General features: G+C 40.3%; 1 protein-coding gene across 5 annotated transcripts in view; it reads right to left on the bottom strand.

The window, feature by feature from the left end:
* Nucleotides 1–15,555, bottom strand: part of arhgap17a (Rho GTPase activating protein 17a) — a 35,661-nt gene that overhangs the window by 18,542 nt on the left and 1,564 nt on the right. For all 5 annotated transcript variants that reach the window (XM_074662928.1, XM_074662926.1, XM_074662927.1 and 2 more), the window contains exon 2: nucleotides 6,259–6,298. In XM_074662928.1, the coding sequence (XP_074519029.1) occupies nucleotides 6,259–6,298 (40 nt within the window). The remainder of the gene's footprint in view (nucleotides 1–6,258; nucleotides 6,299–15,555) is intronic.

The following is a 15,555-nucleotide window of genomic DNA, read 5'->3' as shown; positions in this document are numbered from 1 at the left end:
CACAGATCCACTCTGTGCCTTTGGCCCGACAACATATAATACTGTCATTGATGGGAGTCAGGCGTGGAAACCAACTGAAGCGCCGCAGGATGACTGTTGACTGTCTTTGTCATGCCAGGTGCCCGACTGTGACTGTCAGTGTCATCATTAGTCTGGCTGTCACTGCTGCATGAACAGAGCTGATGATGCATTCTGCTTTTAAAGTTCATGATGCAAAAAAACTGGTTTGAGTTGGCAGAGCTTGTGAGAAAGTCAACAGCGGATTGCATGAGCACAGTAGGTGTGTCTCAAGTTTTCTTTGGGGGGTCTGAAAGAGATAAACATCTCAAGAGTTGGCACAAACAATGTGCCAAATATAAATGGGAACACGGAGGTCCAAAGGGTTGAAATGTGCAGAAATGGAGGCAGACAAATGCTGAGAAAGAGGATCAACCAAATACCAGACAATTGTGTTCCAAAAACAGAACAGAGTCGGAACTCAGGAATTCCACAGCAGATATCCGCCTCCATGCTCCCTCCCTCTGTTCTCTAGCTCTTATTACGTCATAGCCGACCCGTGGTGGCCCCCGGCATTCCCCGAACAGCTGGGTCAAATACAGACCTATCAAACACAGACATACAAATGCTCTGGGAGCACTCCTCAGGCACAGTCAGTGCCTTGCACAAAACAAGTCAGGGATTCCCCTCCCTGTTCTTGTGTGGGTGTATGGAAATGTTAGGGTTCCATGGCACTGGGACTATTCCTTTTCCTTCCTAATTGTAAAGGAATGTGGGAAAAGGCCGGACACAATACGGTCCAAAATAAATGATGTGCAGAGGTGGGAGAACATTGGAGCTCAGAGAGCGACATGGCAAGGATCTGTGAGCGTTTTTCCTGCTCTGTGATGAGGTCATATATGGTCAATCCCATCATGACGCATCATCGAGCAGGGAATCCCAATCCTGAGCAGGATATACACGCAGGGAGGATGTCTGTCTGGGTGCCAGTGTTTGTTTATCGGTTCCTTAGAGAGAGGATGTGAACATGTCTGGACATGTCAAAAATGGACAAAAATAAGTTAAAATGACGCATTAAGGGGAGAATTAGGCATGGAGCCAATGATGGCAAACAAGCTCGTCTTTGTTAGCCTTGGGGAAATATGACAGAGGTGTTTCAGGCATCTGGGTGCTACCTAATAAAATTCCCCAAGCTTTAAAACATAACCACAAGGGTGTGTGCAAGCAGGCATCCTGGTACTCCAGGGGTATTTTGAGGTTGCTATGTAAGCGATGGGCAGCAAAGAATGGACAGCTGAGACAAGAATGCTGGAGTGCTTTGGCAACTTGAAGGTCTGTTTTTAAAAAAGAGCCTGAGAGATAGGATGGGGCTAAGAATACTGAGCTCATACTCAATAAGATTAAATGAAGGAAGCTGCTGGTCGACCACACAGACGTGTTTAGCTCACAGAGGGCTCAGAAAAGAGATATTACAGTGAAGGTTATTTCCTACATCTTTGTCTCATGGGTTTGAGCAGTGTCCTGCTTTGTTGGAAGAGAAGAGGCCTTGAGTCAGTTTGTTTGAATGACAGGAGAAAACATGGACTAAGCATTTCCCATAGTTTGTTCCCTGACCATTACATAACTTTCTATATTAAATTTGCAAAATCTATTTGTCTTGCTCTACACACATCACAAAGACTACTTTTCTGTATGTTTCTGATCTTTGGATATATGTGTAGGCAGCAAATTTTAAATAGAATTTAGAATCTATCTCTCAAGACATCCTTATCGCAAAGGGTAAAGCCCTTTGTGAACAGGGCTTGTTGATGATGTTATGTCTAGCAGAGGTTCATTCTAAGATAATGCAGCATGACATCGTCAGCAAAAGGATGTACCTAGGTGGTAATCAGTGCCACCCTCCTGTTTAGAACAAAATATAAATCTATAACGAAAAGAAAACTATAAATAGATGATATTTATATAAACATAAAAGTGATTTTTAAGATGCTAAAAATGTACTTTACACAAACAGGGAGCAGAAATTTACGCTTTTTAACAAGGTTTAAAAAACCTTGGTTTAAAACTTCTTCTTCTTGTTGTTTTTAATAGTTGTAATGATGAAACACGGACTACTGGGTCCTCAATGCAGAACAGCCGGTGAGGTTCTGCTGCTGTAACATATTTGTACTAATGAAAAATGCATGAAATATGCAATGTTTTTCATGGATACTGGGCTGAAGGAGTTTTCTTATTTTGTTTAGCTGATTTTCAAAGTTCGTCTTCCTTAAATCTAAATTTACTTTAGGTTATAAATAATGGCACAAAAAATGATAGGATGTTAATTTCACTGCATTGATGCACAATGTTATGAACAAATTATTTATGAGGAGATCCGTGTGGAGTAAAACAGACTTTTATTTTGAAAGGCTCCAGTATGTTTCTCTGACTGACAGGTCATCCATGCTTTTAGTACTTTGAAGATGTGTTGAAAACTGATGTGCTTTAGAGCTAAGTTCAAGACATTTGTTTATTTTCGGGAATGGACTTGGAGTGTGAAAGAATATGGTTGGTACAAGATAAAACAGCCAGGGGGAATATGTCTGTGCTTTATACACGGGTAAACACTGTCATGTCATCTCAAATCAGCTTGAATGTGTTGAAAATCGTGAACAGTTAAGTTAAAATCAAATGCAATATGCCCCTAAAAAAGAAGCCTAACCAAAGCTGATTTATTATCACCATTAAAGATGGAAAAGGACAAAATAAGAACAACAGTTTCGAGGCGAGGAGCCATCGTCTGTTACCAGACAGAAATGCCCCTGCGAATTGATAACCAGAGCCCACAGAGTCTGAACAGCTGATTATCAGAGAGGGCAGAACAATTGAGCCTTTGATAAGCAGTGAAGGTCAATTGTTTGACACACAACTTCCCCTCCTCAGCACTTTGCTAACTCTGCATTCAAGTCTGATGTTGTACCTGTTGTCATATGAATTTCAGTCGATAAAATGTTCATAACTCCTGAGAACAGGACAGTGCTGTTTGTTTATGAATCTGCCACAAAGGAGGGTGGGGAGAAAGGAATACTAGGAATGAGAGGGTGTCAGGCGCTGTGCTCTCAAAGACAATGCAAAGCCAGCTGAGTTTGTTTTCACCTCTATGACACCTCCCATTGAAACACAAAGGCAATCCTCATCGCTGGAATGTCTTTGCTGAGCAGCCAGAATCTCGCCGCCCCACCTGCTGTCTGCCTCAGACGGCCTCAGAGGATGAAGAGGGAAATCCATGCTCCACTGCTTTCACACGCACACAGAGCGATACAAATACTTTGAATGTAGACGCATTTACACCTAGGCTAATCTTCCTTTGAGCTTATAAAGTAACTGCTAATAAACAATGTGTCAGCAAGAGCCCCATGAGTTTCCAGGTCTTATGTTCTGCCCCAGCTGGACCCACTGATGGGCAGCATTGGACCAGAAAGGAGGATCTAATAAATGATATCAGCTGCTGTTTGGTTGGCAGGAAGACGCGCATATTTTTGGATCAGCAGAAAGTCCAGCTGCTCTTCAAACTTCAATCAGAGTCTTTCCTGTTTAAGTCAGGCAAGAAATCAAAACAAAATACTCTGTGTAAAACTTTAGTGTTTGTTCTGCATCTGGTCAGACTGCCATAATGTTTTATTAAAACAATATGGAGGTGCAACAGGCATTAAAAACAAAAGCTGCAATGCTTAGTCGATTCATTGCCAACTATTTGGATAATCTTTGTTCTAATGACTTAAGTTCATTTTTGAGGGCGATTTCAAGTATTATTCTGATATAAACTTATAATTCCCTAATTTTGTAAAACAACAATTTCAGAACCAATCAGCAATCGTCTGACAACAGTGCATGACTCTGGGATGAATGGCCGTCTCCTTCATTTCAAACTTAGCCAGCAGTTAGAAATAAACAACTCCCAGTCATAACTTCCTGTTATGTGAGTTGCATTGTTTACATCCTGATCAGCAACTTCAGAGGCAGCTATTTGCTGAAAAAGTTTCAAACTTTCCCCCTCCTACTGTGTCAGATGAATAAATGCTGCCTTTCTGGCTTTGTTACACTTCTGGTAGTAGTACCTGGACATCGGTTTCCAGTGAGTCTCAGTTTCACAGTAACTAGGAAGTTACCCTAAGGCTTTACTCTAGCTTACTTGCATTGTTTACATTCTGATCTGCAACTTCAGAAGCGACGACTTGCAACAAAAGTGTTATGAAGTTTGCTCCTCATAATTTGCATGCAGAATAAATGCTGGCTCTGAGTTTGAGCCATCTCAGAGAGCAGAGCCTGTACTTTAGTTCCTGTTTAGTCCCAGTTTCACTGTAAATATTAAGTTAGCTTACAAACATTGTTTCAATTCTAATCAGCGACTCAAGAAGCAGCTGTGTGTTGAAATCAAACATGACACAAAATTTTGTGGCATTTCTAGGTTTGTTAGTCTCAGTTTTAATGTAAAATAAAAGTTACGCGGAGGCTTTCTTAGCAGTTTAATTTAGCAGAAAAACCCCAAGGTAAAAACTGCTTTCTTGTGAATTACTTGCAACTTAGTGCAACATTTAAACATCATGATGCAGATTTTTAACAGTTAAATATAGGGATGGGTACCGAAGCAGGTACTTTTTTAGGTACCAACCGAATTCTGACAAAAGTACCGGGTACTGATTCATGTTAAGTCAAAAGGTACCATGTTTAGGTACCTAAATGCATCCTTGTGACTTTGAGGGAGTGAAAGAGTAGGTGATTTTCCATGCTGGACATGAACACAGCATTCCAAGTTTATATGTTGAGGAATAAATATGTTAAACTGAAAAAAAATATTTATTCTATTATTAAACAAATTGATATTTTTTACCACATTAGCACACAAAAGAACAGAAAATTGGTACCGCTGAGTACCCTTATTGATTGCCAGGTACCAGGCATTGGTACTGTATCGTTTCAAATGTGAAAGGTACCCATCCCTAGTTAAACACATCAAAAAACTTTGAAAATGTCATGTTTGTCGAAGACATTGGACAGTCAGAATCTGCCAGTTTTGGAAGCTAACAGGTCCAAGATTGGTCTTTGTGATGAGGGGAGCAAGGGGTCAGAGTTTCCTCTTCCTCAAAAAAAAAGTTTTATTTAGGGAGTTTTTCTGCTCAAGTATATTACAGTAAAGCCTCTGTGAAACTACCTTTTTACAGCAAAACTGAGACTAACCAGAAACAGATCTTTGAGCAATACTCTTGAAAATATAAGAAAACTGATCAGAATGTGGAATGTGGAATGTAAACAATGTAAGTAAGCCAGCAGAAAAGCCTGGGTGTAACTCCCTGTTAACAGTGAAACTGAGACTCACCAGAAACAGCTGTAATATAGAAATGTGAAGATTTGAAGTTGAAATTTTGATTTTGAGCAGACTGTGAACTGAACTTAAATGAAGAAATCTGTTAAATACCAATGGCTGCGCCTCCTCCAGATCACCAACCATGAGAGCCAAAATAATTACTGCAGGAATCTGACCTGTTTTCCCAAATACACCAAATCCTGCTGATTCAGGACTGGTCAATACTACTCAAACCACAAACATCCTACAAAGTGAGAAAACAGATTTTGTTTGCTGCTCTATTGAGAACAGACATGAAAAGGCCTTCATGTGACAAATATGAGTTATATTACATTTGTATGACTCACAACAGGAAATCAATGTTTTTTGAGGCAGAAGCTGCAGATTATTACAAAGGAAAGCAATGCAGTCATGTGCAACAGAGGGCGACACGGCAGGAGGTTTCAATCAGTCAAAAAACTAAACCAGGCTTCATCAATGATTAACATGTCCACTAGCAAAGTGGACAGACTAAAAAAGCTGATTACCTATAATAGCCTTGAGTTGTCTCATTAGTATGGTTTATTGGGTCATGTGGGCTGTGTTTGGTCATTTGGTCACCTTGTTGGTGTTTTTTCACTAAATGACTCTAATAAAGCAACTATTTGAGCACCGCTTCTAAATTTTAGGTCAATTTGCGCACAGTGTCACACATTTCTGCAACACACTGAAAAGTGCAGCATAATGCACTTGAAGTGTTGTTTTCACCAACATTAAGAATGTCCCTTAGTTGACGACTGAAGTGGTACAAAAACACATTGTGCGCTTTTGGAGAAACGACAGGATTTGACTCGAAACACCACAGCCGCTGCCCAACAGGTGCAGCCATTCCAGCTTCAAGAGCTGTTCCCAGCCCTGTGGACACATTAATGATTTACCTGTAGGAGGTCATCGCTGAGGACTTCTGTCTTCTCCGCTCTGTGGGTGACAAAGACAACAGAAAGAGTAAAGATTAGCACTGACAGTCACTGTGAAAACATCTTTTTGATGAATGGCATGGCTCCTGAAAGACTGGATTCCACGCTCTGCAGTAAGCATCAGGTGTTGAACCTGGTGCATTGGACAGAATGTTTCAAGTGAGGGTGGGTCCCCAAGCTGGAGGCTCAGCTGCTCACCTCTTTGCATTTTACTGAGATGAGCTGAAATTTTATCAGGGAGTAAACATCGTAAAAACAAATTCTCTCATTAAGCTGAACCAGATCTTTCATGTGCATCTGTAGGCCTGACTCTGCAGCTACACAACCTCTGATTCCTCATGTCCTCATGGTGTCGTGCAGCCACACAGCCCTGCCGTGCCTGAGCCTATTAATAGTAAACTAACAGTTGGACTCAGGGGGGTCAGACAGATTAGATTCACTTAAAGGGAGAAGGCTGGGAAACACAGAGTCAGCTCACGCTGCTTATCCGCGGCGCCTTCACTCAGGCTGAGGGCAAAAGAGGGAGGAGTCTGATGCTGCAGTGACTTGCAACTGAAGGACAATTTTAGCAAGAGATGCTTATAACTGACCAGTTCATTTTCGGTTCTGACACAGATTCTGATGCTTGAACTCAGGGTCACCACAAATGCAGACTACATATGTTGGCCTGGCAGCATTTTTTTTAAATTCTTGTTTTGTTTTCTTGGCTAGAAAGTGGTAAAGGGTGACCAAAACACAAATTACGAAAACATGTCATACAGGAATGTGTCCATTTCTGCAAATTAGCAAAATATCAGAAAATTTAATCAAATTAGTTCATTTATTATTATTTAACTCTGGCCTTGCTCCTCTTTTTCTGTATATTTTATTAACAGTTGTTTATTTCAGCTCATCATTGGTCTATTTTTCTTCACCCTCCTCTTACTCCAGCAATGTCTCACTTATCTGCAGATCACAAAACAAAACTAGATGTCACCACTTCCTAATTTTTTAGACGTATTCAACATGATTCATACATTACAGCCACCATTATCACATGTTCATATGTGCCTGTCTGTTCCCTATTTGTCTTTCTCTTTCAGTTTATCAAGATAGTAGTTGACTGCCATCAGACAAACACTGTTAAACCATCAGCAACTTTAAAGTAAAGTGATGTTTCTGTGAATTTTTAACTCAAATAGAGCCTGTATGCAGCACTCTTGTACAAATATGATTCCCAGTAAAGTGAGGAAGCGTGATACCTTACCGACCCAATGTGAGTTTCATTTACTAGAAAGGAAATAGAGCTTGTGGGCAGACATCCAGTAATAAGCCTCCATCCTCCTTTTCTCTCACATCCTTCACTCCCACGTGACTCTACTTTCAAACTTTCTGTCTCCTCACTGTAATCCAGAATGAAGACTGTGCTGCTATTGTTGAGTCCAAGTAGTGTGTAAACTTTTCCAACTGGAGCAACCTGCAGACAGTCAGCCGGCCTTCGTTTTGGAGAGCCCGAGCTCCAAATGAAGCTCGGGCCTTCCTCCAGAGAACTGCTCAGTATGAACTATAGTAACCTCGTCACAGCTGCTTTCAATTACAACACAGAGGCAGACACGGAGAAAGAGTCTGACGGAGAGAGGATGACGGTTTGGGGGGTTTTGGAGGAAAGAAATACAAATAGAGATTTTTTTAAGGGGGAGATGTTTCAGAGTTCTCAGAGGGAACCAGAATAATCCAGAGCCTGGAGATGAATGGAAAGAGTTTTGTGGAGGGGAGCCAAAGTCAAGCTGGTGAGGTCACACGTGCAGAGCGAGGACCCACAAAAACCTGCATACAAGACTTTCAGCTTGTTACATGCAAACACACAGAGCTTCATTACAGCATGAAGCCACAGTACAGCAGCTGTGTTCTGCTGTAGTTTACATGCACAGCAAAAAGTTCTCATTAATAGAAGTCACATTAAAGTACAGAAAAGTATCACACTCCAAGATGTAAGACGCCTAAGGCACAAGCCAAATAAGGCCTGGGTTGCTTGTAATAAGTAGACTTTTTCCATTGATTCCATTGGCAGATTTCTTTTTACCCATTTCAAGTAACTCTGTCTTTGTTTTGAACATTTGAATATCTTGACATAGGATATTTTCCTTTGCTTGCCAGGTGAATAAAGCATATATGAAGTCTTATATCTGATGTTTTTACTGGAAATAACACATGCTTAGTTTTGACTTGTTACAGTTTGGGAGCTTTAAATGTAGCCCCGGCCTGACCTAAGAGAAAAATAAGAGCATTACATCACCATATATCAAGTTGTATTATCCCTTTGTGAATATGTAACAAAGTTTAAGTAGTGAAAAGGTTTGCGTATGAAATTCAACCAAAATGAACTATCTAAATCACGAAAGGTTTTCACTGTGGGTTACAGAAAAATGTAGGACTTTATAGGAAGATTAAAGGAGGTTTGATGGGCAAAAAATAGTCATTTTTCTTGACTGTACAACAATCAATGTGTCCTTTGCTTTACAAAATTTATGATTTATATTTTTTGAAGTTTTCAAATTGTGATTCATAGTTACCTTAAATTCCTTAAGAATCACACCTTAAATACTGACCAGATTCATTTCAAGGTGATTTAAAACTCGGTTTATGCTAACGGAGGAACTTCAAGTAAAGAAAACACTACATCCTTTAAATTTTGCTTAGAATACAAACACCCAGATCTGTGCAACCTGCGACTTTAAACTTCTTACTTTATCCTCTTTCTCCCTCTTGTAGTCTTTTTCACACGAAACGGGGCGCTGCGCACGCTGGCTGCCCCCCAGTTCTCCCGCTCCTGTCCACCCCCTGTTACATGTCACTGTCGTCTATGTTTCTTGGAAAGGATGAAACTGAAATGCAATTTCCCTTTAGGGATTAACAAAATATTTCTGATTCTGCACGTATTTCAATGCACATATTTTATCCTGGTACAAAATAATCATAACAAAATGTGTGTAAATATATCCAAACAAACCCGCACAACTCTTCAGCTACTGAGCTCAGCTTCAGCTCTGTTAATGTCAAAAAGACCCTGAAAGTTTCAGCCTGCCTCTTTTACAGTTTTAAAGAAATCACAGTTCTTAGTGAAAAAAAATGTTGAAAAGCAGAATTTGAGAAGGTTCCTGGCTTAAAGGAAGGAACTTCTCTTTCTTCTACATTTTCAGTAAAAAAAAAACAAAAAACTTTTTTTTTCATTATCACGCCGCCTAAACCTATTTACAGTGGTTTTACAATAAAGCTGGATGTCACATATGTGTGTTTATCCATTTGAAGCCAGATGGAATGTCAAAAAACTAGTTAAAAACAAAATAAAAGTTAAAACAAATTTTCCACCACTTTCATGTGCATTTCAGAGAATCACAGCCTATTTCATTGGTCACAATGATGACATCCTCTGAAGTGGCCAACTCATTGCATCCGGCCTGAAAGATATAAACGCATAAATGTTGCATCCAGTCCAAATGGGTGGAAAGTGGTTCTATGTGAATCAAGATCCGCAGGATGCCACAGATTGGATAACATCCCAAACTGTCATCATGTGATCAGAACACCAACACATATGATGTGTAATAGTAACACTTGTGTAATCTAATTAAAAAAAACTCCTGTGTCACTGTGGTAAAAATAGTCCATGTACCCCGCGCACAGGGGACAAACAACAACTCAACAATTGTTTAGCTGGCATCAGCTGACCCGCAGCGAAAAAAAAGGCTGACCCCATCGCGCCTCACTGAAGCTGCAGCTCTTTGGAGAAAGTGTGTCACTGTGCGCCGCATGTGACTCCTTAACAACAAGAGGTCCTGGCCGCGCTGCCGCTGCTGCCGGGTCAGAATGGTAACCATGGAGATTTACAATCAAAGTGGAAGGGGAGTAAGTAAATACTGCGCGGGTAAGCACAATAGAGCGGCTGTTAGCGGCCACTCGACACAATCAGCGGGGCTGAGGAGCGGGGAGGGTCTGCAACAGTTGGCAGCTTAAGGCAGAAGGTAATGGATACTGGACTCGGATGAAAGGAGCTCGGGAATAATTGAGTGACCCAGCCTAGACAGACCTGCTTGTGTGGCTGACAATGGCTCCAGAGTTAACATTAGACCTGAGCGAGAGTGATAAAAGGTGGAGGTGAAAAAATACAACTTTTATAGAACGTATAAAAGATTAACTAACGTTATGACAAAAAAAAAGTGCTCACTTTCCTCCTGTTTTAGTCAATACTCATATCCTCCTTGACAGGAAAAGTAGAAAAATGTGTTACAAAGTCTGTCATAATGTCCTAAAACACCTGAAGGTGTCATAGTAGCTTCTGCTGTTTGACAGCCCTATAATGACAATGAGGAACTTTCAATTTAGCTAAATGACTCAAATTACTCATCCATTACTCAAAAAAGCTGCCAATGATTACTTCTTATGATGAAATTATTGTTTGAGTTTTGAAATCATAAAAAAAAAACATTTTAAAGCCTAAAATTTCAGTAATTAGAAGTGACATTACATCCTATTTTTCCCATTTTCTGCAATATCATAAAATATCCCAGGTTACACACCTCCCTGTCCTCAGGGCACTGACCCGGTGAGACACGGGGAAACGCCCTCTACTTTTATTCCACGGTGACATTATGGTGATCCCTCTGGGAGAAGGGGAAGTGTCTTCTTAACACTCGAGTCAAACAAGGACCGCCACATACAAGAGGTTTACATTAAGATTGCATAACAGGAAGCTGGTCAGTGAGTTGATAGATTTGGCCTCCATGAGGATGATGTAATGCTTGTATTTACAGTGAATGATTAAAAGGGACAGGTAGGAGAGGTCAGATGACATCTGTAAACACTAAGTCACTTTTGTAGGGGTTGAGCTTTGATTGAGTTATCTTGACATTTGAAAGCAGAGCGGTCAGCTAGAAGCTCTAAACCTCATGAGTGAATTGATTAATTGATCAGTCACTCTGGTGTGACACAACAACTGCAATACCAACCCAGAAAAATCAAACTGATGACACAATGTGTGTCAAATCTAGGTTTTCTGAACAAAACTAGCCATAGAGAGAGTTAGATTTGTGCTTTTAGCGTCTGCTTCAGCTTGGAGAAGAATTGTGCAGAGCTGGCGAGTTGTGTCCTTTTGTTTACAGTCTTTAAGCTAAGTTAACAATTACAAGTTACACTAACCAGAAATATATGAGGATAGCATTCATTACTTTAACTTACAAATTATATATTTTTCTGATAATCATTTCATTTTTTTTTATTTTGCCAAGAAAACCAGGTGTGTGGTTAGTAAACAACCATGCTACACAATGGGATATCAATGACAATGATAATTCTGGCTTTTTCAATATCAAAATAGCATGGTTGATAGCAGGGCTGCTTGAATTGATCTACATCTGATCCATGAGGTCCACATATTTGTTCAAGTTGAATTAATTCAAATAGTGTTAAATTTCAAATTAAGTTGATTCTATTTGATTTGGGACATCTCGGTTACGACACCAAATTTTACATCCTAAAATGAAACTTCTACAACATAAGGTCTAAGTTAAGAATAAATGTCAAAGCATTTTCAGGAGTCCTCATATTTCATGTGACGACTCACAAAACTTGCTCTAGACTGCATGGAAAGTCCTTCCTACAACATATCAAAAATGTTGTGCTGGACACTTGACTATGCCCATATATTCCTGCACAGACTGCAATGATATGCTGATGATATTATGACCTATGTATCTGTGAATCAACAACACTGTGTTGAAGGACTGTAAAACACAGTGAATGTATCTACTTCGTAAATGCTAATTTTTGGAACCCTTCCTATCAGTTCTCTTGATTAGATCTCGTAGCCCAAAGTCCCGAAACAAAGAGCCATCCAGAGCAGAGAAATATGTTACAAAATAAATCTCAAGATTTTATTACGATGAAAACCAATTTGAGTTGGATGATCATAAATTATGAACCCAGCCTTAATTGATGGTAATTTCGTTGCCCAACAAATTCTGCTGCATACATCAACTTAACAACTTTTCTCTTCACTTCGGATGTCATGAATAAGTCACAGCAGTAGTTTGTGGTGGAAGTGTTTTAACAACAGATACCGATTAGAGGAAACAAAGCGCTTATTTCTGGGACAGAAGATGAAAAACTGGTTCCCCGCAATGGCTTATTGTTAATTTTTCTGGAGTGACTTCTGGTTTTGTACAAGTGATGTTAAGCAAGAAAAAACAATGACACGTGAAGAAACCTTCTCTTATCTCACAACAAACATTTTAAACCACCTGTAAAAACACCACAAAGTTCAGTACGATGAATGAATGAAGGTCAAGAACATCGTCAATACTTAACGCCTTAGCCAAGTGTTGAGTCAGACATGCATTACCATGATGCTGCACGGCGCAACAGCTTATCCCCCTAACTCTGAAGTACAGACTGAAAATGACTGATGCAATCACATTCCTTCAAGCCAAAGTTAAATGTCCCATTAATCTCGCAGGTAATGAGAGCTTGATGAGACTCTGCCCTATCTGTTTTTCCAATTTTCTAGTCTTCATGCAAAGCTGAGCTCACAGACTGTATTGATCTGGTACTTAAGAATTTCAGGGGCACTCTTTGGTTAAGGTGAGGCAGGGGTTTTATTTTGTTGTAATCTTTGAAGCCTCCTTTCTTATTCTTGATAGAGCCCCCAGGTGACCCGAAACGTATCAAACTCCTTCCTGACAGTTTTATCTGAAGCTGATTTCCAGACAGCCGGAGGTGAAGTTGTTGCCTCAAGAAAACAGAGGATAACTCAACTCTTTAACACCTTCTGTAGAGTGCAAATGTCCGTTTCATTCTGCAATTACTGTCTGTCTTTCTCTGTTGAGATAGGAGCTTAATGACTCTGGTCAAACTTCTTGAAAAGTGATCACCTGAAGCCAACATTCACACACAAGGCCACAGAGTGCAACGATAACACGCTGGAAATATCCTCCATGAACTGCGACATTCCTTTTCCCCCATCATGAACCACGTTATGTTTTTCACCCTCTCTTTCTAATCGACATCAATTTCCCCAGATTTCTCTGGTGCTTTCTAGAAAGCACTGGCGTGTCTCTGGGAGGCAGTTTCCTGTTTGTAGGAGAAGAAGGAGAGATTTCCTCAGAGCGGCTGCTTGCTGGACACAGTGTTCTGCCCTTGCACAATCACAGGAACCCAGGGGGCAGCGCAGAGGGCCTTTTTGCACGCGCAAATCTGTGCAGACCTGGACACATGAGTAACATAAACTTGAAGGACAGCAGAGTTATCCTAATGCTGACAGATCAGTAAATGCATTAGAGGTTAACTGTACATATGCATACAAAGAGAGAGTAGCCATGTCTGTTTTGCGCATTATCCTCTCTCCACTTCTAATTTACTGCTGCTGAGGAAAGTATGAGTATTCCAGCTGCCCTGTTTCTGCTGGTCTGCAGGAACATTATGAGGGCAGATTCTCTCTGTAGACTCTGCTGATAGTGTTACTATCAAATAAACACTTGGCGGATATGGTGTTTAGCAAATCTCTGCCAAACACCATTTTCCTGTCTGTCTCTGAAAAGCTCCTCTGATTCGTCTGTTTTTCTACGATTTTTTTCTTCCCCTGCAAAAACATATGGACAACTCAACAGGTTTTCTTCCAATATAAAAAAGATGATTCATGGAGGACTTGGGGGAATAAGGGTCTCATATGATCAAAACAGACTAAAAAGCCAGTAAAAAAATACAACGTAGACAAGAAAACAACAAACCAAAAGTCTGCTTACCAAAGTATGCACTCAAGCATACAGTCCATTTAGGGGTCTGTGTCCACATGCAGCAGTTTTTGCTCTGGTAGGGCCTTTCTTCTTAGGGCCTGTTTCCACATGCAGCATTTTTTTGGGTTTCAACTTTTGAAACATCCTCATGCTAGTAAATGTCACTTATCAATCACTGACCAATCAATACCAGGGGTGAACAGGGCTCTTAAAAACACGTTGTCAACACCAGTGAAGGAGGAAAAAACTAGCCAAACACGTATTTTACATATTTCAAAAGTTTGTGGGGACAAGTCTGGTGCTGTTGCCAATGCTCAGATACAATTTCTGGCATTTGTTTTTTTAATTTCTTTGTAATTCCTTTTGGATAAACGCAAACTTGTTGCGCAAAGAGTCATTTAAAACATTGATCTCTACTAGGGGGAACTGAGGTTCAAAGGGATAGCCTTCATTAGCAAACAACAGCAACCACTGAAGAAAAGTGCTCTGATATTGAGGTTAAGTACTCTGCGCAGTGCAAAAAAAACTGCTGTCAGTGGTTACAGGTCTTTACATCGCAAAGCACTGTATCATGCTAAATTTTAAATCAAAACAATACAACTTGAAAAATGTGTTGACCAGCAAATGGTGCATAAACTGCTCTCAGTGGACACAGGCCCTTACACTACAAAGTACTGCATCAGGCTACAATTAATACTATCATTTATCAATTACACTCCAATCAGCAGTAAGCCTTAGCTGATTTTAACAGTGGACTAAGCTCTACTTTTATGGTAGCACTTCCTACGCCTATTAAAAGATGACACCTTTTCAGCCAGTCACAGGCTTTATTTGGCACCATCCTGTACTGGGAGCAACCACAGTTGGCCTGATGTGCCAAACACTGTGAACTACCAGTGACGCAGTTAACAGCTTCAAAATAAACATGTTAAGTGTGACACATCACTAGAGCAAACCTCTCATAAAGAAAATGTTCCTCGACACATCTCAAACTCCTGTGCAGTGTGTACAAAGAACCAGGCCTTCAGCTATTATTGCTACTTGAGATATCTGGTTACAAAAGGACCATGTGTGTCATCACACAGCAGCACAGTGGCGCTAATTAACAAGGCGAAACAGTTTTTCATTGTCCAGACACTTTTCCGGAGGGGAAAACACTTAGCTAAGAGGGCAGCCTGTTTCAAATAGGGAATTGCTGAGGAAGTGGATGACGAATTGACAAGGGGAGGAAGATATTCATCTACCACTGCATACATCAATTTATCCCTTATTTATTTATTTTCATATCTAGTAAGAACTGAGAATGCTGTTTGACAAATGTGGAAGTCTATTTCTGGTGTTATATAATCAACATACCTTGATGTCTGCATTCAGCTACAGAGGGGCAAGAAAGACCAGACTGGTCACCAGAGGCCTGACCCCTGGCCTGTGACACACAGATGTCATCAGGATGTCATGGACTCTGTAAATGTCAATACTAAGCGAATTGTAG

This window comes from Halichoeres trimaculatus, unplaced genomic scaffold, assembly GCF_033239565.1.
Source record: "Halichoeres trimaculatus isolate MK-OKI-2021-1 unplaced genomic scaffold, fHalTri1.1 fHalTri1_scaffold_23, whole genome shotgun sequence".
Classification (NCBI taxonomy): Eukaryota; Metazoa; Chordata; class Actinopteri; order Labriformes; family Labridae; genus Halichoeres; species Halichoeres trimaculatus.
The sequence above is the reverse complement of the archived record's forward strand: the minus strand, read 5'-3'. Positions and strand labels throughout refer to the sequence as shown.